At 34.2% G+C, this 27750-nt stretch overlaps 2 protein-coding genes and 1 long non-coding RNA gene across 7 annotated transcripts in view; 1 reads left to right on the top strand and 2 right to left on the bottom strand.

Annotated features, from left to right (window-relative positions):
* The window catches only part of LOC111514020 (uncharacterized), a 44433-nt gene extending 40309 nt beyond the window's left edge, over positions 1-4124 (bottom strand). Inside the window, exons 1-2 of the mRNA XM_074169781.1 lie at positions 3948-4124; positions 3817-3891 (exon numbers count right to left, since the gene is read on the bottom strand). Coding sequence (XP_074025882.1) covers positions 3817-3891; positions 3948-3995 — 123 coding nt within the window. The 5' untranslated portion in view covers positions 3996-4124. The remainder of the gene's footprint in view (positions 1-3816; positions 3892-3947) is intronic.
* A 4690-nt stretch (positions 4125-8814) lies between these two features.
* On the top strand, positions 8815-17663 carry LOC141480066 (uncharacterized). Its single transcript, XR_012464144.1, has 2 exons — positions 8815-9283; positions 17000-17663. It is a non-coding gene; the product is annotated as an uncharacterized lncRNA (long non-coding RNA).
* Positions 11573-24632, bottom strand: Nadsyn (NAD synthetase). Of its 5 annotated transcripts, none has more exons than XM_074169777.1 (12): positions 24520-24632; positions 23911-24075; positions 23600-23855; positions 22298-22406; positions 21918-22204; positions 21657-21860; positions 17361-17511; positions 17042-17210; positions 15805-16131; positions 15425-15700; positions 11858-12005; positions 11573-11761 (listed from the first exon to the last, which is right to left on the bottom strand). In XM_074169777.1, the coding sequence occupies exons 2-12, from the start codon at positions 24054-24056 to the stop codon at positions 11648-11650; spliced, it is 2187 nt and encodes a 728-aa protein (XP_074025878.1). In that variant the 5' UTR covers positions 24057-24075; positions 24520-24632; the 3' UTR covers positions 11573-11647. The 5 variants fall into 5 exon arrangements, with proteins under 5 accessions (XP_074025878.1, XP_074025877.1, XP_074025876.1 ...); XM_074169776.1 differs by lacking the exon at positions 24520-24632 and adding an exon at positions 24206-24356; XM_074169775.1 differs by lacking the exon at positions 24520-24632 and adding an exon at positions 24146-24332.
* Positions 24633-27750: the final 3118 nt, after the last annotated feature.

Below are 27750 nucleotides of genomic sequence, written 5' to 3'. Positions count from 1 at the left end.
ATATCCTTTAACTTGTGCCCATATAAGTTCTATAGGATTTAATTCGCAATGATATGGCGGTAGGCGCAGCACAGTTACTTTATACTTTTCTGCTACATCTTCTACGGCATATTTCATGAAGCGAGATTTATGTTGTTTTACTATGGCTAGTAGTTCCTTCTTTACTGAATTCGTCTCAAACTGAATACCTTTATTTGACAGCCAGTTAATAATTTCTTGCTTTCTCCAAGCTGAAGTTGGTACCTTCTCTAAGCGCCTTGAATGGTAGCTTGCATTATCCATAACCACGACCGAATCAGCTGAAAGAAATTTTAACATTTCCCCGAAGTAGTCTTCGAAGACATCCGAATTCATGTCCTCATGATAATCTCCCGTCCGGCACGACTCAAAGCTTAACAAACCTTCTTTTAAAAATCCGTCTTCGCTTCCAATGTGAGCAATTATAAGCCTCTTCCCTTTTCCCGAAGGCACTTTAATACCCGTCGAAAGGCCTTCTATGAAAGCTTGGCGAGAACTTGTTATATTTTTATCTTGCCACATTTTTTTGACTATATAACCTTCGTTTATCCACGTCTCATCAAGATAAAAAATTTTCTTTTGCTCTCTGCGGTACTGCTTTATAGTTGTCAAATATTTTCGTCTCCAGCAAACAATTTCATCACTTTCCAGTAATAGTGCCTTTCGATTGTGCTTTTCCCAGGCAAAATTCATACTTTTTAAAGTTTTCCATAAAAGTTTTCTGGATATCAAAGGAATATCGTTATCTTGGCTTATCTCGATAAATATTTTTTCAAGAGTGGGTATTTCCTTTTTAAAATAAAACGAATGAACTTTTCTTCGAATGTCACATTTGGTGTCTTCATCTAAGATTTTTATTGGTCTTCCTGATTTTCTCTTGCATGGACTTACCTGGCCTGATATCTTTCTTTCTCGCAATAATTTAAAAATCGTGGACTGTCCAATTCCAGTCATTCGGGCACATCGCTCAACACTTTCTTGCACAGACAAACTAGGGTGATCGTGTTTTATGCAATCATATACATTTAAAATTATAACTTTTTCGCAAACAGATAGCGGAGAATTTTTTACACTTCTTTTCTTTGGAGTAAATGTCCCCATTTTATAACTTTTTCACTATTTCTATATCACAATATCACTGTACGTTTAATTGGTGTAGTAACAATTACTATTATAACTCGAATGTTTAAGACACCATTACAATATATTTAAACCCTTTTTCTTAATTACCTGGGTTTAATAGGTATTGCATGATTGGTGGGCAGGGTCAAAAAGGGATTATTATAATGACATGGCACCTCGGAACTAAGTGTTAACCCTTTTTTGAGAAATCATGCCCAAGTATATGAACCCAAATTGCATATTAAATAAGTTTACAAGAACCACTAAAATTAATCTTAATCTTTTTTTAAGAAATTTTACTTACCTAAATACATGTAGGTACTTAGTTTTAGACCAAATTACTTCCCAAAAATGGCCTTTTATTATTATCTATGTCTGTAATTTTTAATTTACTTTAATTATTAAGTTTAATAATCCTAAGATTTGCCTAAGCCCATGGACGACAACGAAATTCAGGCAAATTTTATGACACTTCATGATTTATTACTCTACACTCTTTTGAAATAGACTATAGGAGTGATTAATTTTTGGGAAAGAAAGTTTTTGACTTTCTACTACTCCATCTTGATACAAAAAAGGATGAAGGAATCTTCCAAAGAAAGGAAGGAAGTAATCAATTTGAAAGTAAGTAACTCTATACATGGATGTGTATATCATGCAAAGAAGTAACTTTCATACATAAACTGAAAGAAAGTTCTCCTGAAATAGCTACTTTCATATAAACATTGAATTACACGAAAGAAAAAAATTCTTTCGAAACAAATATTCTATATGAACACTGAATCATACAGAAGATACTTTTCTCCACTCAGTTTGTATTTCAAACATTCGTTGTGGAATAAAAATCAGATATCATTCACATGAGTTCTACTTTAAATGAATGGTAACAAATTGCACTTAAATGGAACACTGTCACCCTCACTGGTATACATCGATGTTTCGCCTTAAGACACTTTCCCTGAGGCTCTTCAGTACCAAATTGGATAACATTATAGAATATAGAATATATAGAATATAGAATACTTAAGAATGAGAATACTTTTTCTCAACCGATTGTATCTCTCACGCTCTCCACTTTTTTCATACTGATCCTCTTTATATTGGACACAGAGTATAGTAGGTATAGTGGTGTGAATCAAAGGAATAATCTGTTGGATAAAAGTGAAACAAAACAGGTATTTTTGAAATTCATAAAATATATGAAATCATTTTAGGCTGTTTATTCTTTATTTTTCCACAATAACAATGTGTGAATAAATTATTTTTCCGTATTTTATTTGATGATGAACATCATCAAATGATGATAGACATTTGGATTTTATTCGGTGAAAATAAGTGCATTGGAATTTGATTTTTATCACCAAAATTTAGATAACAAATTTTCAGTATCACCATTTTCCTAAATAACACAGGTCTGCGATGAAAAAATTGTAGGATATTCAACTAGTGATTTTAGCAGTATTTTATGTGCAGATTACGGAAAAAATTTGTGGAGACTCGAAAGTTATTTCAATGTTACTAGGTCAACACTAAGTTAGGTTACACTAAGTTTCCATGTTTCCAATGTGAATGGGATAGCCGTGACAGGAAACAACACTATGTCAAGCAGGTGTGGGTGTGGCCAATAAGAAAGGGTCTTATTCCTGGAGTTAAAAATGTTGAAAAACAAAGTTTAGTGGATCCTAAAAAAATCTTACTTACACCACTCCATATCAAATTGGAGCTAATGAAACAGTTTGTGAAAGCATTAGACAAAGGAGGAGATTGTTTCAAGTATCTTTCTGAAAAGTTTCCTGGTCTATCCGATGTTAAACTAAAAAAAGGAGTCTTCGTTGGGCCTGACATAAGAAAACTTTCGAAAGATGAAAGCTTTGTCACTAAAATGGAAATGAAAGAAAAAATTCCTGAAATTCATTTAAACTTGTTATAACAGGCTTCCTTGGAAATAAAAAAGACTTAAAGTACAAAACTTTGGTTGCTGAATTGATACAAAACTACAGAATGTTGGGCTGCAACATGAGTGTCAAAGTCCATTTCCTTCACTCACATATGGACTACTTTCCCGAAAATCTAGGGGCTGTAAATGAGGAACACGGGAAACGGTTCCATTAAGACATAAAAGAAATGGAACGCAGATACCAAGGTGGGTGGAATGTTAACATGATGGCAGACTGGTGTTGGATGTTAAAAAGGGAAAATTCATAAGAACACAGCCGAAAAAGTACAAAAAGAAGCTTTGACGGAAAAAGAAAAGTTTTTACAAAGACTTATAATCACTTTGCAAACACTTGTGTATCACTATTATGCTTAGTTTAGCTATGTAGCATTGTTGGTTTTTTTGCTTTTACTTCATGTTAAAATAATGAAAATAAATCTACAATTCCTCGTTTTTTTGTACTTTTTCAATTACTTCATTCTTATTTTGTAGGCAAACCTTACGTGATAGATAAAAACAAGTGTCATTTTTGAAATCAGCGCACAAAACTACATAAAGGTCAGTTAACGAAATCAAAACAATTTTTTAAAAACTTTTTTTGCAGACCTGTGCAATAATAATGATAAAATAACAAAAACCAACCATCACATACTTAGTTGTGTACAGTCTTTCAGAAATTCGGAACTGTATCACACGCCGTTCTGAATGTCGCCTAACTGAATAAATTTAATTCCACTTACCTCTTTTTTATACCTCTCTTGCTTCAAGAACTGTTGTAGCAAAACAATACAAACGGACAGACTATCATCCGTCTCCTGAAAAACACTGCAATGGTCAACAATTCCGAAAACGTCAAACAAACATCGCTTACTTTCAGTTTTTCCAGGAGAACAAAAAGCTTGTGCTCCATCGAAGCCATTCCTACCTTCTGTCGCGTGTGTCATCTGCATCTAGTTATCGATTATTCCGCAAATGAGAATAAAATTCATAAGCAGCATAATAACCACAACAATCGAGCATGCGATGTTACCATCACGAAAAAAATTCCGAACTTTCTTAATAGCAAATTAGACATTTAATCGATATTCGGGTTATTGGTTTTTGTGATATCGGGTAGGATCACCAGCGTATGAAAAGGAGGAAACACTATAAAAACACGCTTTTCTCTATTTTCCACGATAGTTCTATATTTGTTGAATAGTTTCGGTCATTACACCATTTTCAAAACTAACACAAAGAGTTATAAGACAAAAGTGTGTTTTTATAGTGTATCCTCAGTGAACATAAATTTCCACAAAATAAACAAGTCGTCAATCAAAGAAGTAGGTATTCATTCATTAGTGAACAAACACACTGGGAAAAATCGGCGAGATTTTTTGTTGAAGATTAGGGCAGGTGAAAGTGTTGACTTTTCAAATAAAACACCGATTCAATCAAGACACTAATGTAGTAGACTACTTTCTGACATACTTGATTCAATTTATAGCACATTGCAAATAAGAGATATTTGAATAACATATTGGTTCTTGGCGTTGGTAGGTAAACACATCGTTCAGTTCTACCACTGATTCTTGGCGAATGCAACTCTAGTCACGACAGTAGTATTGGTTAGTTGACAAGATTGTTTACCAGTTTGTATATCAATACGCAAGAATAATAAGTTCTTTCTTCAAGAGATAGAAAATGAAAACGCTTTAACAATACAGGGTGTCAATTTGAAAACTTCCCACCGCTAATATCTTACATCCAGTAAATAATATGAAGAATCGAAAAAGCAGGTCAATGTTATTGTAAATGGGGACACTTTAAAGGACTATTTGTAGCCCTCGTTGTTCAACCCCCTAGGAGGGGTAGATGTTACCCTTAGAATTTCAAATGGAAAGAGGTGTCAAGTGGCACATCATTTTGATTGGCGTTCAATTCTGCTTCCAATGATACCCTGACGTTCAATTTTTTTGATGATAGCGTTCTAAACTTACACATGTAGGTAATTAGAATTTTCCTGTTCTGAGATGCATTCTCGTATTAACTTCTTTTGATAAAATGGTTAGAAGAATAGGTGCCACCATTCCAACCTTGAATGACTGGAATAAATGTATTACGCATGGGATTTTTTATTCGTTGGTTATTGTCTTTTTACATAAAATCTACTTACGCTGTTCGAAATGTCGTCCATTTTGCTCTAAACAGTAATAAAGTATGTTTTCGAACTCCCCTCTTACATTACGGAAAACTTCACTAGGAGTTGTCTGACATGCTGCTGTATAACTTGTCTTTTGAGTTCTTCAGTATCAAAAGGTTGTGTTTTATAAACTACGGGTTTAGGATGCCTCCAAAGATAGAAATCTAAGGCTGTTAAATCAGGTGATCTCGGAGGCCTTTCAACTGCTCCCCTTCTACCAATCCATCTATCCGGAAATCTCTCGTTTAACCCATGTCGGACGGAAAGCAAATAATGAGGTAGAGCACCGTCCTGCTGAAAATATTACAGATCCTCCTGCGAAAGTTCATTATCTTCTGCATCCATTTGAGTTTCTAGCTCGGATCGATAGTCTCTTCGAACATTTCTAGGTACAGCTTGCCAGTCAAGTTTTCTTTTAGAAATAATGGAACAATAATGGCATTTCCAAGAATACCAGTCTAAACATTAACTTATTTTTGTGGGTGTTGTGTATGTCCTTCTCGAAAAATATGTGGGTTTTCGTCACTCCAATAGCGACAATTTTGTCTATTAACATTGCCATTCAGAAAAAATGAACACTCATCGCTGAAACAGATGTTTAACAGAAGATTAGGGATGGTATTGACTCGATTAGACATGATTTCACAAAACTCTATTCTTCTATGCTAATCATCCTCGTGGAGCTCTTGAAGAATCTGCATTTTATAGGGATGAAATTTTTGCATTTTCAATGTTTTTCCTACAGTCTCGAGTGACATTCCCGTCTGTTCTGATACTGATCGTGAGGAGCTCGTGGGCTCTGCAGCAAATGTTCCCAAATCTTCAATTTGAGCTGCTTCAATTAGTACTCTGGGTTTATTTCTTTTTGTATTTGTCACTGAACCAGTTTCGTGAAACTTATATTCACCAAATCAAGCACATATATACCGGTGACTTACATTACAATTTGGATGTCTTTTGTTGAAAAGACAGGCCGCCCTTCGTGCGGACTTTCCAACTTCTCCATAAACTACAATCATTTCAATTCTGTCTTGAAGAATGTACACCATTTTCACACTTTTATACACTCATTAAAGTAGGTCATCACTAAACAGCCCAACAGATAAAACTGTATGCACAATACTAAAAACAGAAAGTAGCAAAAAAGGATAGCTCTCTGTACTCTTTCTGCGATGAGAATTAAAAAATCAGCATTTACTAAACACAACTTTACTATCATCTACATTTTACTATTAGAGTACTGATGTAAATTAATTGGAGCTAATGGCTAATGTTACCCCTAATGAAGGATTGGAACGGTACCATCTAATATTCTTGCCAGTTCTGGTCAAACCATGTATCTAAGTATAGGCGTAGGTACTAATTTTCGGAAAATGCTCATCAAAAAATAATATGTCAGGGTACCATTGGAAGCAGGATTGAACGCCAATCAAAATGATGTGCCACTCGACACCCCTTCCCATTTATAATTCTAAGGGTAACATCTACCCCTCCTAGGGGTTTTTTAGATTCCTCATATTGTTTACTGGAAGATATTAAGGGCGGGAAATTTTCAAATTGACACGTGGTGAATTATTATCTATTTCCTGTCTGGGGTAGACATTATCCTATCCAGTTGGTAGGTGACATATTTCGTAAACTGTCGCTGGACAGATTCAAGTGATTGAATGTGTGTAGTATATAAAGGTGACCAGATAATTCAGCTATATTCTAAACGGGATCAAACATGTTTTTGAAATCTCAGTTCGAATTGAAAAAACTGAAGGTATATTGAAAATTGCATTGTAACGTCAACAAGAGTTAGGTATTCGTAAAGTGAAAATAATGGAAAATGAGAGTCGTGAGAAAGCTGTGAGAACTGTGACAAAAAGTATATTATTCAGACTGAGCGAGCTATTAAAACTCGTTTCAAAGAACGATTTCGAAGACCAGAAAAGTCAAGTGTCGCTCAACGCGCTTTGGAGAACGGCCATAGGACAAATGAACATTGTTTAAAATAATTCAGATGCTTTCGAATGTCTGGAAATAGCAAAGTGTGGCACGACAATCATAACCAGACAAAGGTTCAGTTCCAAACAGACTAGTTCACGTCGATTTATATGTGGGAGTATAGTATTTCCAATACCAATTGGAACAGCAAAGAGAAGGAATTCTCGCCTCGACATAGGCGTCGGCATATTATTTTTCAGTGGTAGTTTTTCAGTTACTTATTCTTACAATCATAGCAATTGATCACTCCATGAAAAAGTTATCCCAACTGAATTTTTCCACCATGGGTGATTAGGAAAACGAAATTTAAGGTAGTTGATTTCCGAGTCGAAAACTCTAAAATACAATGAAAATACAAATAATCACACCGAATTCTTGTCAAACATATATTTACAAAATAATAGAGGCCAACAAAATTGCTAGAAAAATCTAAATTCTTCTTCGCTATATTCGGGTGAGGTGGAATCATCATTGGGTTGAATAACGATCGGATTTATGGAACTTCGCACATAATATTTGTTCTCTTCTTTTATAACGTCGGCCATACAGTTCTTCCACACATCACTATTACCTCTACTTCATTCACCACTCGCCTTATATTGTCAAGCACTACAGCATTCAAAGTCGGTAACTGATTACATTTCCGCAATCTTTCTTTCAATGTGGCCCAAATCATTTCAATTGGATTGAACACATAATAGTATGGAGGCGAACGTAAGAGAATATGACCATGTGTTTTACACATCGAATCAATAATATACTCTTTTTTGAAATTACATTGTTTTATGGTCGCCAGTAATACCTTTTTCGTTGGAATCTTTTCGGATATTTCCACGTCATGATTTCGCATGAAATCAACAATATCTGCTTTTTTTGTATTATTATTGTTTGGTATTGTAGCCAATAACCGCTGCCGAGGATGATACGAAGCGTTATCCATAACAATAACCGACATTGGAGGAATATTTGGGAGAAGCTGCTCACTGAACCAGGTTTCGAATAAAGCCGCAGTCATATCTTCATGGTAATCAGCAGACGAATCTTTTATATTTTTGGCCGACAGAAGCAAAGCGTTATAGGTACGAAACTACTTTCATTCCCGGCATGCAAAATTATAACACGTTTTCCCCTTGAAAAAGGTGTCTTCAAAGCACAATACTTGGTTTCGTCTACCCAGCCATATTTGACGTCATGGGTGTCAAACCAAGTTTCGTCGAGGTAGATTATATGTATGCTTTTGTTGACAAATTAATTTGCAGGAAGTGGTTCCACTAGTTAATTACCGAAAAATCAATTAGGATAATCATCATTTAACAAACAAAGTTCACATCGGACCAAAAAACTTTAGGTATGTAAACAGCTAACCCTTGTCTTTAGATTCAGTATCAATTTGCTTCTCCTGAAGGTGCTAACCTTGTTAGCGAAACGCGCGTCGAGTGCAAAAATATCAATTTGGTGTTAGGGTAATCGATCTCTAAAAACACTTTTCAAAAATCGGTTTGCAAAACCACTCACTACCTCACCTTACCCCACGAACACACGGCACTGATAAAGAAATATTGTGAAACGGACAAAAAATTAGTATTCAGTCAGTCCAGCTAGCCGAGCCTTTACTCTTCAACTACATTGGATAGCACGTTTACTAACTATTTGGGCGACTAGGGGCCACAGACAAGAAATGTTTATGACTGTACTCTTATTTTTATTGTCGTTCCAATTGGGAATGGATAGACTATAGCAGTTGTTTTGGATGTATTGTACGCCATGGGTTTCAGTTCTACCTAACAAAATACTAAAAGTGTCTCTGGCTTCTTGAAAATTTGGTAACATTTTATTGTGTTCGCCTTCACCTGCACCTTCTACATGTTTCAATAGAAGGCGATCTTGATATTGTGCAATGTATGACATGTTTTCAAGGAGAATCGTTCAAAAAATTTCCTTTTTTTTTCGATTGGGGCCTTTCTTTGTAAGTGAATTTCTAGGGTTTTGAGAATGGAAAAGATCCATTTTCCAAAACGTTAACCATCAAAAGCAAGGTAAGTATAGAATGTTATTTCTTTCCATTGAATATTCAATTTGCACGAAAAATTTGTGAAGACACATTATTGACTAATTGAATGCTGGTTATTTCTTAGTTTGTCCTTCATTACACTTTTAGCAGATTCTCTTTTATTTCACCTTTTTTATTTTTCAGATTGTAGAAAGCTGAAAATCAAAGAAAGTAGGTCGATTAGGTAAATTTACAAATTGAAAATGAAGATTGAAAGTTAAATGTTTGTGATAAGTGAGGGAAAAAACATAAATTCCCCTCGCTCTGGAAACATAAAAATTCAACATATTCAGTAAATAAAAAATTAACCCTGTAGAGGGTGGGACTAGGGGTGTCTAGAAACAAATATATCAATCTGTTGGATTTTTTTTGTGGAAATTCCGATGAATCCTAAAATTGTTTCACCTGCAAGGTGAATCCAATTGTGGAACAATTGGATGATCTGCAGACTAGTGAAACATACACACAAGACAGTAATAGCATATTTATTTGAAAATTATAATCTTTTTATTAACTCGAAATATTATAAGCTGGCGCATTACTCTGTTCGAAAAATAAGGTGAATTTTCATTTCTCTCAAAAAATACTCATTTATTCATCAGTTTCCATTTCGTCCCTCTCGAAGATGTCCCCCTCAGATATAATACAATTGTGTCAGTGTTTTCTCCAATCTTCAATGCGGTTCTGATATGTCTTATCGATTTTCATCTCCTCAATCGTCGCAAACCGCGTCGTTTCATAGGTATCTTCAATCTTGGGAACAAGAAGAAGTCGCAGGGGCCAAATCTGGTGAATACGGTGGCTGAGACTTGATAACGGTGTTGATTTTGGTCAAAAAATTACGAACAAGCAATGACGAGTGAGTACAATGCCGGACGTTCGAAACTCCTTATTGACCGTACGACCATGTGACAAGAACTCCTGATGCATAACGTCATGGTAATCGAAGAAGACAGTGAGCAAAACCTTGGCATTAGCTGCCGACATGAGAATTGCCGTTGACTTCATTTAGCAATTTCTGAGCAATGCTCATTCGACGATTTTTTTTGGTCAAAATTCAGCAATTTTGAAACGAACTTCGCTGCCATACGCTTCAAGTCTAAAATTTCCGAAAAAATTGCATGGCATGAGCAAACCGATATGCCGACACCCTCAGCAACTTCTCTAATACTGATTCCACGATTTTTCACAACAATTCCCATCACTTTTCCAACATTTTCACCGATTGTTGATGTGCTGGGGCGTCCAAGGCGAGCGTCGTCATTCATATCTTCTCGACCTTCTGTGAAAAGCTTGTACCACTTGTAACATTTTTCTGACTCAAAGTACAATTACCGTACGCCACTATCAACATATCAAGTGCTTTTGAGCACTCAATTCATTTTTTTACACAACATTTTCTGCAAAATGATCCATTTTTTTAGATAGCAGATAATCGACGAACACGCAAAACACTTCTAACTTATATGCCTCTCTCTCACCAACAAACTAAACATGCTCAACAGCTGAAAGTGTGAACATGTTCGAGACGAGTGTACCAACATAAGAAAATTACTAATCGAATGTACGTAGCCCGTGAAATTTGAACATTTGCCTTATTTTTTGAACAGCCCATGTACAAGGGAAGTAATTACCACTCTTGAACACATTTGGCTTTACACTATCATACTTTAAATCTATGAATTCCTTATTCAAATATACTGAAAGTCAAAGCAGTGTTATTATTTACCTCTCCAGGATGAAAAGCCACTGATCATAAAACCAAAATATACTCATTTTCTCAATCTTTATACTATGGTACAGTTATGTACATTTAATGATTTCGTGTTTCTGCTCTCACAGAGACCTCTCTTATCTGAATATAGACTACTAAACGAAATTACAAATAAAATAGCTTTTATATTTGAATAAGAGAGGTCATCAGTTAGCAGTGAAACACAAAATTCTGATAAATTAAAAATTCTGAAATAATTATAGCTCACAATATTTTCATGTAAAGTTTCAATTGACAAATAATTAGGAAGCAGGTTGGCAAATATATTTTCACAATAGTTAGATATTATATATTCCTCTAAGGAAATTGTAATCGATATTACAGACTCGGCCTTGAATTTATTATTGATGAGAGTAAGAATTATCGAAATTGAATATTTGAGTTTTTACATGAAAAATCCTAGTTTGGCACCATTGAAATATTACTTATTCAATTGAATAGTTTCGAGTCATGAACACTTTCTTCACAAGATAAAAAAAGTTTAACAAATGAAACAACACAAAAAAAAGAATTTTATATTCTTATAACATGCATATAAAACAAAGTATATCTGTGAACAAGATAAGTATAAGGGAATCACACAGTAACTCCTGTTCTCAACCTAGAATTACTATCACCGGATCTTTTCATCTGGGATCCCATGGAAGTTTCTGATCCACTTCTTTTGACATTGGCGGCAATGTATTCAACCTTGAAAAAAAAGAACAAGTAATGTTTGTTTTAAAAAATTATAATAATAATTACACACCCCACATTTCAGCAATATTTATTATAAAATTCACTCACCTGCTTGTCAATAGCTCTAAACTGCCAGGACCAATTGGCCCTGTATAAAAACGGTCGCAGATCAAATCTGTTGTCTTCAGGACTGTATGATTCTGCATGGTAGGATGGAGTTAAAACTGTCGTTTTGTGCCTGTTGATGGCGTAGCATCTGAAATTGTGAATAACATTTCTGACCCATCTTTTACTATCGCAAAATTATTTGAATGTGAAGCGACATATTACGGGAAGCAAAAAATAATAAAGTAACATTTTTTTAGCAATATACGTTTTTCAAATATCCTATGAGATGTTTGGCGTAGTTTCTTTTTGCTAGAATAAAACATACAAGAGTACCCACCAAACATATATGACACACGGTTTTGAGTTGGTAATGTTTTGCCAAGTTTGAATACTTGTGTGAACTTTGAAATATGGGGAGTGAAAATCTCTGTGGGTTGTATTCATCATCAGCTTGGCAACCTGGGTCAGATTCTGTAATAACCTTGTGGTGACCATCCTGGCTCATCCTGTATATGTATTTCTATACCTGTCGATATACTTTATTATAAAAAACAAATTAGCATAAGGTTGCCATAAAAAGAAAAGTCAGGTTGTAAAATTGATTATTTAAAAACCAACATTTTTATTAAAAGTATTTTGAATTTCTTGGATTCGTCATGTATGCAGAAGGCATTAAACCATCGACAAAGAAAGTTGAATCAATTTTGAAGTATGATAAACCAAAAGATCTGGCTTCTTCAAGACGGTTTCTAGGTATGGTAAACTTTTCTAGAATGGCAATACCAAAAGCTGCATAAATTCAGGCACCATTAAATAATTTCCAAAAGGGAAACCCAAAGAAACATCAGATGTTGAAATGGTCAGAACAAAATAGGGCATTTGATACATTAAAACAAGCTTTAGCGAATGCTGCTTTACTTGTTCACCCAACAGATTCACCTATAGCACTAATGGTGGATGCTTCTGATTTTTCTATTGGAGCAGTGATACAACAGAAAAAGGATGATAATTGGATGCCTTTAGGATTTATCTCCAAAAAACTCACAGTGCAACAAAAGAAATATAGCGCCTATGATCGTGAACTTCTAGCAATATATGAGGCAGTAAAATATTTTCGATATATGTTAGAAGGAAATGATTTGCCTTCAAAAAGAAATCCGAGAATTGTAGTCCTCAGCAAACCAGATATTTGGATTTTATTAGTCAGTTTACCACTGAGATCAAACATATATCTGGTAAAAACAATACTGTTGCTGATGCTTTATTCAGAGTGAGTACCATCGATTTTATGAAGAATGTTGACTTTTCAGAATGGAAGTCAAATCAAAATAAAGATAAGGAGCTGCAGAAATTACTAACTGAACCTGAAGACACATATCTAAAACTCAAGGAATGTAAACTTCCCTATGGTGAAGATTCCATTTTTTTGTGACACTTCACAAAAGCTTGTCCGACCTTATGTACCTGAAGCATTCAGAAGAAAATATTCAATATAATGCATGATTTGTCTCATCCCGGAATTAGAGCTACCACTAAATTGATAAGCGAGAGATATGTTTGGTCAAATATGAAGAAAGACATTAAAAAATGGACTCAGTGCTGTATTCAATGTCAAAAATCCAAAATTAGTAAACATGTGGTAAGTCCAGTAGGTGTTTATGAGGTACCTAAAAGTCGTTTCGAACATGTTAATATCAACTTGGTTGGACCACTTCCTCCATCAAATGGATATACGTCTTGTTTAACTTGCATAGATAGATATTCAAGATAGCCTGAAGCTTTTCCTAGAAGCAATATAACTGCAGAAACGGTGGCCAAGAAATTTTCTGAAGGATGGATTTCTCGATTTGGAGTTCTGTTAAGAATAACGACCGACCAAGGAAGACAATTTGAATCTTCACTTCTCAAAGAATTCTCAAAATTGCTGGGTATGCAGCATATAAGAACGACAGCTTACCACCCATCGGCTAATGGAATGATTGAGAGATTTCATCGCACAATGAAGGCAGCACTGAAGTGCCATGAATCAGAAAAGTGGACAGACCTTCTTCCTACAATTTTACTGGGAATCAGGGTTTCAGTAAATGAACAATTGCAGTGTTCAAGTGCTGCATTGGTGTATGGAACAACCCTCAGGATCCTAGGAGAACTTATAATAAAAAGGACTGTTCCTTTCACTACTTATCAACAGTTTCTTCAAAATCTTAGAGAAAACATGATAAAAATGAGAGCAACGCCTGGAACTAATCACGATAAACAAAAAGTATCCTTGCAAAACGAAATATCAGCTTGTTTCCAAGTGTTCATTAGAGTTGACACTGTTAAAAAAGCCCTTCAAACACATTATAATGGACCATTCAGGGTGATTAACAGAAACGTGAAATATTTCACTCTATTAGTCAATGGAAAACATAAAAATATTAGTATTGACCGTTTGAAACCAGCTTTTGTTGAAGAATACGAGGGAGAAAGAACCGGAGAAAGAACATGTGAAACACAAAAGATACAGAGAAGCACCAAAAAAATTGTTCATTTTGAGTGACCATCTTCACTGGAGGGGGAGTACTGTGGTGACCATTCTGGCTCATTCTGTATATGTATTCCTATACCTGTCGATATATTTTATTATAAAAAACAAAGTAGCATAAGGTTGCTATAATAAGAAAAGTAAGATTGTAAAATTGATTATTTAAAAAACAACATTTTTAATAAAAGTATTTTGAGTTGTTCTAAGCAAGAATTAATTCCATAAACTTTTTGTGTTGTACTATTTGTACTGTCATGTTGGATAACGTTATTATTATGCCTGTTTTTAGTTTTTTATACTGAATGAAATTGAAATTGTAAAATTTTAGTTTTGGTGAAGAGATCCACTATAGAAAAATAGTTTACAAATACTGCATGGAAACACCATGCTCATGCCGAAAAAGGCATTTTTAAACGTGCACACCAAACGCAGACTTGAGAGTCAACCACAGAAAGCGTTTTGAGATTATATAAAATTCAAAGTAATTATTTTGAGATTCAAGTGAGAATTTTACCGTACATACATTTTTGTTCAGAAGAAACAAGTGAGGAGCCTATTGAACGTTTAAAGAATTTCAACCATTTTCATTATCACAATAGGAATAATTTGCGAGAAATTTGAACAAAAGGACCAAAGATAAAATTTGGAGTGGCAGAATTTTCGGTTTGATTTCATTAACAATTCACTTGAGATTTGTAAATTTTCCTCCAAATTGAAAACCAATATGACAGCGCCTATAGAAAAAAAAAAAGGAATAAAATGAAAAAGTCACATTTCGCCCAATACTCCCTGGGTAAAATTTCATAGGAAGTAGTGTATCAACAACAGCTTCCACATTTGAATAATAATGAATTACTTTTTCTTTCAAACATTTCTGATAAACAGATCAACAGTAATAATATGAAAATTGTAAGGTATAGGTTAAGGTGAAAATTGTAGTGGTAGTTTTTCCCAATCTGTTTAAATTGATGGTATTACTTCATCACCCATAACTGTACAGTTTGGTGTACCAAAATAGTTCACTCGGATGTCTTTCTTACCTGAAAAAATGTTTCACCTTTTCGGCAACCTGCTTTGGAGTCAAGGTATTTGACCACGTATGTACCAACTTGCAATACATTGAATATGGACCGCAGCTTTCAATCTTCCTCAAACGGCCAAACTGACTGAGTTCTTCATACGTCATTCCCATGTCTTCTTCGTCAGTTTGAGCTAATTTACCCTGTTTGAGAGGCTCCAATTCTGCAGTGGGTGGAGCGTCGATTATTTCTTTGAGAATATTGATCTTGAATTTTTCTTGAGCATAGATCATGAACCTGGAAGTTTGGGTTGTTTTTACAGTTCAAATAAATATGTCAAAATTATACACAATATTTCGAGGGATTATACATGTAAAGTTGGAATACAAACTCCTACTAACCTTTTCAAATCAGTTTTCGAAATGCCTCCTATAGGATTGACATCTGCACTAGAACAATCATATTTCGTCAGATATCCTCTCAGGGTTTCGTCAACGTTTGAAGACCCCAAAACTAGAAGCCCACCTGGTCTGCCTCTTGTCCAGAGCATGAGCTGTGCAAAAAGGTATGACAGCACCATTCTTATTCTGGCTTGGATGTTCTGGAGAGCAAGGTTTTGCCTGGGGCAGCCACCTTTTGCTGCAAATTTGGGAAGCATGCCGGTTATTTGACTGAAGATATCCACGCAAGCCGAGACGGCTTTGTCTATCATAATGCTCATGTGAAAGCTAAAAAAAAATGTACGAGTTCATTTATAGACTGTTCCAAAAATAAAAACCTCGTTTGGATTCTCAAAATACAATCATCTACTACAAAATAATTGAAGTAAGGGAATATATTTATTTGATTATGACTCTATCAATTTATTTACAAATAATTATATGTATATAGATGTAATTGAAAATAAAATCAATAAAATACTTTGATGAAGGGAGAATATATGGTTTTTAAATGAGGTCTTTCACAATTTGAAGAATAACCCAAAATTAGTATAATGTATCACATGAAATAACCAAGTGGAATAAACATCATCAAAAACAAATAAACTGGTAGAAAGTTTGCTGGTCACAGCTTTATGATCAGACCAGCTCAATCTGGTCCTGAAATTTTAATGCCCTTAATGTTAGGATTGGACGATGCTGAATAAATTGATAGAGATAAAAAATAATAGTGGACCAAAAATGGGACCCTGTAGAACACCGCGATTCATTTCATTGATATCTAAATTTAGACCAACATATTGATATCTATTTGTAAGATGAGATTGGTAGAGCTTGAGAGCTTGCCCGAACACAGTAGCAACTCATTTTTTCAAATGCCTTTGTCAGAGCTCACAGCGTCAAAGAAAAATTCTTTCCCAGATTAAGACCTATGACTATGACCAACACTAGTTTTTAGGTATTTTGAGTAGTTATATAGTACAAGATACTAGTATTTTGGAAAACAGGTCTTAAAATATTTTCCCGTTTTTCATTCACTGGAATAGCAGACATTTTGAAATTTACTAAATGGAAATATATTTAAGAAATGACACACAATAATTAAGAGAAAAACTCAAAGAACATAAGTTTCAAAAATGATGTTATTTTTTTCCAGAAACAGAAACACATTGAACTGTACATAATGAAGAAAACTCACCTTCCTATGGAATTTGCTAAGTGATCTGCTCTTGTTCTGGTTTCTTTAGAAGAATTTTCTGACGCCATGTAACAAGTAACTAGGAACCTATTGCAAAGCTCCTGAGGACTCTTTGGAATGTATTCTGGGTCTCCTACTATCCTTCTCAAGTCAGACAATAACTTTTGATCTACAAATTAACGATACACTATTAGAAACAAAAATCATACTTTCTCAAATAAATATATTTTCTATATTTTTCTTCTACAGAGTTCCCACCCAGCTACTGTCCACCCTTTTGAATGTGTTTTCACTCAGAATCTCTTTTTCCATACCTTACCTCCTCCTTGGTGTACAGCATTCATGATGAGGGTGCACATGGAAAAAACTATGACAGCAGTACTGGAAGAATCCACCCCACCACTCAGAGGCAAGAAAAAACCCCCCTGTCCAGATCGTCTGAGGTAATCCCATAACCAACAAGCAGGACCCTAAAGAAAAGAAAAAGACTGATGTCAGCAAGTGAGCCTGCCTAAGGAAAGACACAGCAGATGCCAAGTACTGAAGCAGAGCTTTATCTGTATGTCACCTTGAAATTATGTTCAATGAAACTTTGATTTTCAAAATTAGAAGTGAGAAATAACTCATTCTATTTATTTATTTAAAATTAATATTTTCTTCCAGTTATTATCTGAAAGAAACTTCTGTACATGATATAGATATCTCTTCGAAGAGTTTTGTTGATATATTAAATTTTTTCTTCATTATCTTTGAAAGTCTTCAATAAATTTTCCTTAGCTTGCACAAAGTTTCTCAACTTCTGAGAGTTGTCCTTCGTATGGGGGCGACAGCTGAATAACGGAGAAACAGATTTTAAACAGAATTATCATTATTATATCTATGTCAACAGTATTAAATGTTTTGAATGACTCTCTTTTATGAATGACTATTAGCATACTCATTTTCAAGTAAATGAGTAAATAAATCAAATAACTAACAATTGATCATAATCATGTAAAAATGCTTATACATATTTCAGGCATTTTATGATTGGCAACAGTGACATTTGACATATAATATTAAGAAGATAACTGTATTTATAATTGAAAAACTTTTAATTTTATCACTTTAATGAAATAATTCAGTAATTATACAACATCTAGATTTAGTGCTTGTGAAACTGTTAATGTTCATTTGATGACAACGAGTATGGCAACCAACTTGGTAGTTGGAAGTGTGGCATATCATACTGTAGTAACAACTATGAAAAATTACCATTTCCTAGATTTCCATTATCATAGTATTAAACAATATCAACTTCGTGTGCAAGAAATCATAGTAATTACACATCTTCCTCTTGATATTATGTCAAATATCAGTTTTGTCAATCATGAAAAGCCGAAAACTAACTCAAACATGTACTACCATTTTTTATGTAAATATGGTTAATTCAAAATATTGTTTTATAAAACAACGTTCACATCCTTTCTGTATAGAATATTTTTTCAAAATCGGATTCCATTTAACAAAATCAATTAAAATAATGAATAAATCTGTTATAGAAACATTTGAATGCCTTCAAAGTATCGTAGCGAAAACGCAACATTGGGGTCTGCAGTGAAATTATAGTCCTAAGCAAAATTCCTGTTGAACCCTGCCAATTCCACTTCGTTTTTATTTGTCTCAAGAAAATTTTAAATTTTAAAGACACTTCCAAACCTTAACCCAAATAACTAAAGATATATGACAGAATAATTTGTAGTCCTGGGAATATAATCGAGGTTGACAATGCATGTTTCAACACTTTATTCGTTTTTACAAATATTGCTAACAAAAACTTTGACAACAATTTCTATAACTTTTGAGATCAAGTGATTTGATCAAATTTGCGAAATCAGTAAGTTACTTTGAAATAAAACATAGTACAGTTATGATGAATTTCACTGTGACAAATTGTTCTGTTGAGTTGAGTTCTGAGATAATTTAGCCATTCAGACATACATTTGAATTTTATTAGTTCGGACTTCAACTGTCTAATATGATTCTACTATGATTCGAAGTCTATGAAAGAACAAATAAAATAAGAATGAATAGCTAAAATATAAATTATATTAAGCAATAAAACGTGAAATGAAAATATAATAAAACGGATAGAACAATCAAGATACACAAAGAAAATGACCACAGAGTGAAAAGAAATAAAAAAGAATAAAAATGGGTAACACATCAAAAAATAAATTTAAAAATTAAAAAAGATTCCAAACCAAGTTACTTCACAATGTATCGATCGTCTTCGGGTTATGACTGGACTATCAGAGAGATGACTATTTATATAGGTCATTCACCGGTTCAGCGGGAGTTGACCGTTTGGCGAGAGTTGACCGTTTTCCGCTTGATTAAAGGTTTCCATATGTTGCGTACCTCTACGCTACCTTGGCTGAATGCATCGTTGTACAACATATGTGCAGCTTCTTTGAACTTCCTCGTAAACCAGTGTTCCTCCCTGTGGAATAGCAGAGCATGTCCAAACATGCTCTGCTATTCCCGATTTGTTGGTTTCTCCTCGCTGTGTAATTATTTTATTCGTTTTATTGTATTTTCATTTCACGTTTTACTGATCAATATAATTGATATCTTAGATATTCATTCTAATTTTATTTATTCTTTCATAGATTTCGAATCATTGTAGAATTATATTAGACAATGCCGAACTAATAAAATTCACCATAAAACAGTGTCAACCACTTTTGAACAAACATACATTTCAGTTTAATAATTTTAGTTCGTCAATGAAAAACAATCCACCACAATAAAATAATTTTTTTAGATTAGTTGACTAAAATAAGTAGATCAACAAACCACACAAAAACTTTGATTACTACAAAAAAGCTGACTTCAGAGGTTTACATTTTTATTTGACACTCATTTATTTACTTGCCACGTGCTTTCAATTATGTGAATCATATTTTCTTACTTGAGAGCTTGAATATCATGGCCTACAAGGGTACCACTGAATGTATTGTACTCATATCCAAGTAATCAATATATGCAATAAGAATATTTAAAAAAAATAAAATGCACTGCCGATAACATATTATATTTTCCATTCAACTCTCAAGTATCGAATTCAGAGCTGGAGAACAGCATAATGAACACATCTAAACAGAGTATTTATTGGTCAAAAACCTGCCCCAAGAGCTATAACCTTTATTAAACCTGATGTAAACGTTATTTAAAGACCTAAAAATTATTAATCTATATTCAGCTATTACATTTGAAAATCTTCTAAATACTAAAGAAAACTCAAATACAGCACTCACATAGACAAGCATCAATATAATACATAAAATCAAGGAATCAAATAGATTGAGGGTTATATACTTTACTGTTTTTCTATTTCCAAAGTTAACTCACAAAAATTCAAAAGCAATCTTTTAAAATAATTATATGGAATAGAGATTTGTTTGAAGTGATTGGGCAAATATGACTGATATGATAATATACCATAAACACTCTAACTTGAGAATATAATTTATGTTAACAATAACACAATTTCAGCTTGTTTTGTACTTGTACAAGAAATGTTGAGAATCAAAATATTAATATACCTCTATTCAAAAAAAGCCATACCCAAAGAACACTTTTCTACTTTGGACCCAAGCTATATAATGCAATACCTCTAGATATAAAGCAAACACGAATTTTTAGAAATTACAAAATGCTCGTTAAGAAATTTATTGAAACAAATAGTTCCTTAGTGATATACTCATTGCAAAACATGTAAATACTTGTCTTCCCTTCAGTTTTTCGAAACAAATAACTACTAACGAAATATCCAATCTCCAATAATATATGTCAACCTGTAGACACTAATCATCAATTGTTTAAATACTAACACAAATATATTGTTGTGATCTGTCGGAAAACTTATATAAAAACTAATATGTATACCATGACGAAGTAGGAATAGAGCACAAAACAAGCCATACTGCGCTTAGGTGACTATTTCTGCTTTGAAAAGATAATATTGTATTGAAATTGTGATGTAAATGTTTTTGAAGATGAATAAAATCTGAATCTGACTTCAAATGTTTACAGGCCTTTGACACGGTGAACTGTGAAAAATTCTTGAATAAATGAAAAACTATTGGTGTGGTTGTTGAATTTACCTTATCATATATAGTAAATTGGTCAAGAGCTGTATATTATAAGGCAATATAAAAAACCATTATATAGAAAAATAGTTTCTTCCATAACTGCGAAAAAGAATGTAAGTCATTAACTAATCAAGTCCCCAGAACCAAGAACGTTTACTTACAATTAGATTCTAAAATTTTCTCATATTTCAATTTTGATGGATGTACTATTTCATAAACTTAACCTTACGATTTGATCTCCACAAACTTCATTTTAAAAAAATATCACATGTTTCATTAACACAGTAGCTTTTTCGTAGTGAATTACATACTCAATTACGTACAAAAAAACTGCTGTCTCAGCGAAACATGTGATATTTTTTTATGAATGGAGTTTGAGGAGATCAAATCATAAGGTGTAGTTTATGAAATCATAATCACATAACGGCCGAATCAATAAGAAAAAGAAGCATATAGCATTATTTCACCTCATTACTCACCTGAGCTATTTCTTCTTCTGGCGTCAAAAATGCCCATTCAATAGGCAAAGCAGAAGGCAAAGTTGTATCATATTCTGGAGACAAAGAAAAATCAACTAAAATCCTTGGATAACTCTTGCTAGAAGATGCTAAAAGAGCATTTGATCTTCGCATATTCCTATATGATCGAATATCTTCTAAATCAATGGTAGCAGCTACAACTTCCTAAAAATTTGTGAGTATATATCAGGCAAGTACAAAAATCAATTTTGTTTGACTCACCACTTCTGCTAGGGCGAATTGCTGCGCTCTAGTCAGCATATGTCCATTCAAAGCAATACAAGACACTCCATCAAAATATACCCTCTGCCCGTCACATCCTCTGAGATTGCTGTAAACGTAGCAACCGCCACACTTCATAGTGGCATTTTTCACCACATCAACCATAACATAACCTTTACGTAACTCACTGTGACTTCCAGAGCCATTACAAATGATTTCAACTCCGTCAAGACTCAAGGGAATGTGAGAGCTGCTAGAACACCAAAGTTCTTCACAAATTTCGAATCCTTGAAGAATCATCAAAATTTAGAAGGTATATTTTTTGCAAATGTATCAAATGAGTGTATAGAATTTTCAGTTTAGTTTTACCCTTTACTCACCAATACAAGTATCCAGTGTAGAAATAACACCGTCTCCAATGGGAACCAACTTTTGGCCTGTTATTGTTGAAATCATTCTTGGCAAATGGAAATCTTCAATCTGCCTTTCCTATTGAAAAATATAATTTTTTGAGTTCACTCTTGAAAAAAAATTGACAAAAGTTATAAATAAAAGAAATGCCCTTTGAAATGCAATTTCTATACTAGTTCCCACCATCCACAATAGAGATCAACAACAGGAAAACAATACATCAATTGATTGTTTTCATTCTATTAAAAAATATTCTGGTGAGGGGTAAGAACGTAAATCCTTATGTAGGACCTGAACCAGCAGGAATCGTGGTCAGAATAGTTACATAGCTACTCACTGTACACTGTTTATTGGGAGGATATCTGAATAAAATAGGGCTGTCATGCTCTGAGTGAATGTTAAAGGTACTGAATTACAGGAGGCAAGCAATTTTTGAACAATCCAACAAAGAACTGTACACAGTTATTTCACTTAAGTCAGCAACTTTGGTGTCTCAGTTTGGTTTTTTTCATTAATGATCTTTCTAATATCACTATCACCCATATCATTTTTATTTTGACAAATTTGAACAAGGATACCTCTATTATCTAGATACCATTTGATTGTATCGGTAGATGGTCGGTTCGATAAGGGTGCTTTTTTCACTCAATCAATCAATCAATCGCCGTGTTAGTCGGTGGTTCGAGCCGCAGGATGAACGATCGATTTTCACTTACTATCGTCCAACCCGGGTTAGGAATCACACATTGAAAGGTAAGACCTCGTTAGTCCTTAGCTCGTACAAGTTTCGACTTCTGAGGGTTGTCGTTCGTAGGGGTGCGACAGCTGGTTAACGGAAAAACATATTTTTAAACATATATTTTATTCCATCTTACTTCCTGAGAAATCACAAGCTTTTTTCCTCCTTTATTGAACACGAACAAGGCATGAAGACTCAAAATTCAAAATGGATACAGTGGGGATTCCCCTGCTGTTTATGCAAGCAACAATTTTTCTTTTCTTTCCAACTTTTCAATTTTCTTTCAAGAACAAATTTTTTTTTCAAGTTGGTGCACTCTAAATTTCACCTGTTTGATTGTTAGCAGAAGCTTCATCTCACTTGACTCAATACTATTTCTAAATTTAATCCTTATGGTTTTAATTTCATCTTTAGCTTTTCTTTCTTAACCTCCTAATGCCAGCTCGAATATTGAAACATCAGATAATGGGCCTGACTGACAAATCGTTTGAAGAAAAGGAATGAATAATAATGTAAGTGAAGATTGGCTTACCTTTTTCCAACTAGTGAACCATCTGCTTTCTCTATAATTTCCACTATCGCAAAGAACCATTTTTGGTCTAATGAGAAGGATTTTTTTGTTCAAAAATATGACACGGCAGTTGTAGGATACATTTTTGTGCATTACTGGCATTCCAACGTCAACCAAGATATCTTTACATAATGGGGCTGTTAATAGTTCAGCTAAAACTTCCCAGGAGTGTAGGAAAGTATCGCTTTCATAAAAATGGTCTTCACAACTATATCCACTGAAGAGAAGGAAAGTTGGTCAGTTTATTAAAATGATATGGAAAAATACTGTACCATATTTCCAGTTCGGGCCCAGTTCTGAAGGTTGCACCAAGTTCTTTAGCTTCTAAAATGGACTGCAAAATTCTGTCCAGGTTACCTTCGAAATCCAGAGCCCATTGATTCAGAGTTGAGGCTGCAATTGTTACTTTTCGGCCCATGATTTTATTTTGATTTCAGCTGAAAATGAAATATGATTATATTGCTGGATCATTTGTTTTTGATAAGATATGAAAACGCCTACACTAACACATCAAGAAAACGGAGACGGCAGTTATTTTAATTCTTAATTGGACACAAAATGTATTACATGTTCAATTTACGATAAGATAATATAAAAGCCGTAAACATAATCGTAACCACAATTTGACTATAACCAATCAATGAACCACGAACAAGAATGAACCAATAATAATTAGCGTAACAAATCGCTAATTGAACTCAGGATTGCAACGTGAAAAAAAGTCATATCTAGATGCGACGTCTATCAAAAATATTGGAATCAAGTTAAACGGTAAGGACCCGTCTGCTCCTTTGCACTAAAAAAATCATTATTGAACATTTCAAAATTCAGCAAACTCTGAAACATTGAACATGTGTTTTATATTCAACTGTATAAGGCACCTGTTTTCATATTAATCAATGTCATTTTCTTGTGAAGGACTATCATTTTCAACCACATATTCGATGTATGGGCTTAAAAAACGAGAGTCAAATAAAATAGCAATATAACCTCATTGTATGTTGACGTATAAAATTTTGCGGAAATCGCAAACAAGTTCATTTTTTTCAACTTTTTTACGATAAACATGACGCCATTTTGAATCGCACTTTTTATGCGATGTTCGTTCCAACATGAACTAACCCTAACAATATAAATACTGAATGGAGCCGCTAGATGACACTACCAGTAAAACAGGTAATATGTTTTTCGAAGTCTTTCAGAACCCCCACTCAAAAAATACAATATTATCTACTCAGACCATGGGCGTTGCGAGTTACGGGCAGGGAGGAGTAGGTGCCTTCTTTAGATGATATATTGTTCGCTGGTAAACTGTGATTCTGACGAGCTTCATAGCTTGCGATGCTTCTTATAAGACCTAAAAAACTAACAGGCTTGAAGGCTAGCTTGTGAAATCTAACAATACGAGATATCTCTAATATAACTTTTTTTCAAACATCAGTTCTCATTCTGAAAAATGTCACTCATAACGACAAGGGTAGCGTAGTTTTTGAGTTATATAAAAATGAATGGTAAAACGTTTAGTTGAAACACAAAAGAACTTTCAAAAAGTAGTGAACAACCCTAACTGAAATAGACATAGGACCTGATCTGGTGGGCGAGATGTGGGGTGAGAGGGGAGGCAACTGATCACCCAATGTTGTGCATCGAAATATTGAGTGTCGTTGTTGTGCGTGTTGTTTTTTTAAAATTGTTATTTCTTAACAGTAACTAATTAAATCACTACGTATAAACAGAAATGTATTAAATAACTGCTGAGAAATGATTTGCTAATGTAGAGTGAGAAATAAAATGAGTCCCTGCTGGGCTAGCCGTAGTGCGGGCCAATCAACCCAATAAATGTGATATTGTTTTTCTAGTGTCCGCGTGTAGGTATTGTTCCTGACCATGTGGTAGTGAGAGATAGTCCGCGCCACGTAGGAAGTCCTACAAAGTTGGCGCTAGTTTCTGCGTATTTATTTCTTCTTTAATATCGTTTACTACACTGGTACTACTTCAGTTCATATCAAAGCCGTGAGACTTCTTTTTTGGCACCACTGTCTCTAAGCAATTGTGAACAGTGGCACACATGCGCCAGTTACGAAAAATATGAAGTTGCACAACGGTTTTTTAATTTTATTGCTAATAACTACTATATCAGTATTCATTATATTCGTTGCATTGATAGCCAACTATTCTTGTTGCCAATGCATTACAATCGAAGACTATCGATGGTGCACATCGACAGTCTTCGATTCATATCAGGAGAATTATTTCTGTCACTAAAGATTATCGCGTAACGCAGACAGGAAAAATCAGAATATTTTAGATATTTCACATAGAACAGCAGCTTGGAGCGAACCAATCCTGGAACATTCTGCCAAAAGTCTATGAATCTTTTTCCATCCAGGTGTTTAATCTTGATTTGGCAAAGCGTAAAGCGATGCCAATGACAGGTTCTGATCCGATGAAACTGCTTGCAACACCCTCCTTTGCAAGAGAGTTAGCAGCATCATTGCCTTCTAGGCCAGTTTGGCCTGGAATCCAGACCAGAGACAATCTTTCAAGTCTTCCTAACGAGGAGAGTCGTTTTTGGCAATTTGCTACCAATTTAGACGTTGCTCGGTAGGAGCCAAGAGCTTCCAACGCCGCTTGACTGTCCGAGAATATTTTTATTGACTTGTGTATGAGGTTGGATTCTTCCAATGTGTTTTTTCATCCATCTGTGAACCAACAACTATCTGCTCTCAATATTTCCTTCTCCCACTACATATAGTGTTATGATTGTCAAATATGTGTCCTTTCTTTTTATAATAAACACACATGGCTCTGAATTTGACATTTTATATCCTAAATCTAACAAAATTTAATATATTCTTTCATTTCAAAAGCTTCAGTAGCCGGCTTTAAATCATATATGACACGATTCAATTTTGAAAATTAATTTTTATCTACACCAATGTTCAGCAACAAAAGCCATCACGCTGCTTGAATTGTTTCTTTCAAGTGACCACTGGTAAAAAGTATCTAGTGGATATCAGCAAACTCAATAGACTAATCATTCTTGTGAATCCTGTGTCAGCAATGATTTTTTCCAAATTTCATTACTTGGTGTTTCCTTGATGAATGCACATTCGTACAGCTTTTGCTTTGTGTGACATTCCATTTTTATACTTTTCATTTTATATCGTTCATGAGACAATCTAAACACAAACAAACCCTTTTCACTTTTTGCCAATTTGAAACAGGGCCGTCGCCAAGGGGGGAGCCTCCCCCATGCTTTTTCGACTTGGGAAAAGTTGGGAAAAAGTTGGGAAATTTTGGGCCGTGAAGATAGAAAAAAATAATAGTAAAAAAATGAATGAAAATTAAAAAAATAAAAATGAGAGAAAAGAAAGGGAGAGGTAATAAGAAAAGGGAAAGAACCGGGAGAAGGTTGGGATTTGTCAACATGCATAACTTGGAGATCCCATACTTTGAAATTCTGAGTTGTTTGAAAACTTCAAAAGAGTTTAATTTCTCCCAAGTAAGGGAACAGTCCTGAACAGTCCACGAATTTCGAAGTGACAATTTCACAATTCCCAACTTTTCGCTGTTTTTTAGACTTGGAAAAGTTGTGAAATTTTGGGCCGTGAAAATAGAAAAAATAATAGGAGAAAACAATAAGCACAATATTATTCAAGTGTTGTTTTCTTTCATATGTATTGAATATTCCTATACATGATGGATATGGTGGAAGACCAAGGACCTTGGTTCAAAGTAGAATAATTCCCATTATTATTTTTATAATTACCAAAATTTATTTTTGTTTGTGCATACCCTAACGGGCATAAGAATCAGCCAATCTTTGGATAGCTAAGTAAGAAAATCAATATATTATTGTAGTAACTAATCCCTCGGCTTTAGTTTTTTCGAAAGTTGGAAAATTTTGCTGGTGGGGTTGGGAAAATTAGGATTCCCTTCCCCCCCCCGGTATTTATTTTCGATACGGCCCTGATTTGAATGATCTTTGAATGATACATAGCTGGTCTTGAATGAATTCTATGAATATAAATATTTTTTTATTAGGTTGGAAGGTTTGAATACCTGGATTCAGCCATCTAAGTATTATTCGTGACCAAACGATGTCAATA

This window comes from Leptinotarsa decemlineata, unplaced genomic scaffold (genome assembly GCF_025532065.1).
Source record: "Leptinotarsa decemlineata unplaced genomic scaffold, Ldec_3_MD MMD2_P_RNA_scaffold_6, whole genome shotgun sequence".
Lineage (NCBI taxonomy): Eukaryota > Metazoa > Arthropoda > Insecta > Coleoptera > Chrysomelidae > Leptinotarsa > Leptinotarsa decemlineata.
The sequence above is the reverse complement of the archived record's forward strand: the minus strand, read 5'-3'. Positions and strand labels throughout refer to the sequence as shown.

Bases quoted from the DNA above. Each gene is read 5' to 3' on its own strand.
- Nadsyn (XM_074169777.1), bottom strand. From the start codon at position 24,056: ATGGGCCGAAAAGTAACAATTGCAGCCTCAACTCTGAATCAATGGGCT. The intron at 22,407-23,599 runs GTAAGCCAATCT...ATTTTTCAATAG, and splicing joins GGTTCACTAGTTGGAAAAAG to GAAAGGCAGATTGAAGATTT. The intron at 22,205-22,297 runs GTGAGTAAAGGG...TGATTCTTCAAG, and splicing joins TACACTGGATACTTGTATTG to GATTCGAAATTTGTGAAGAA.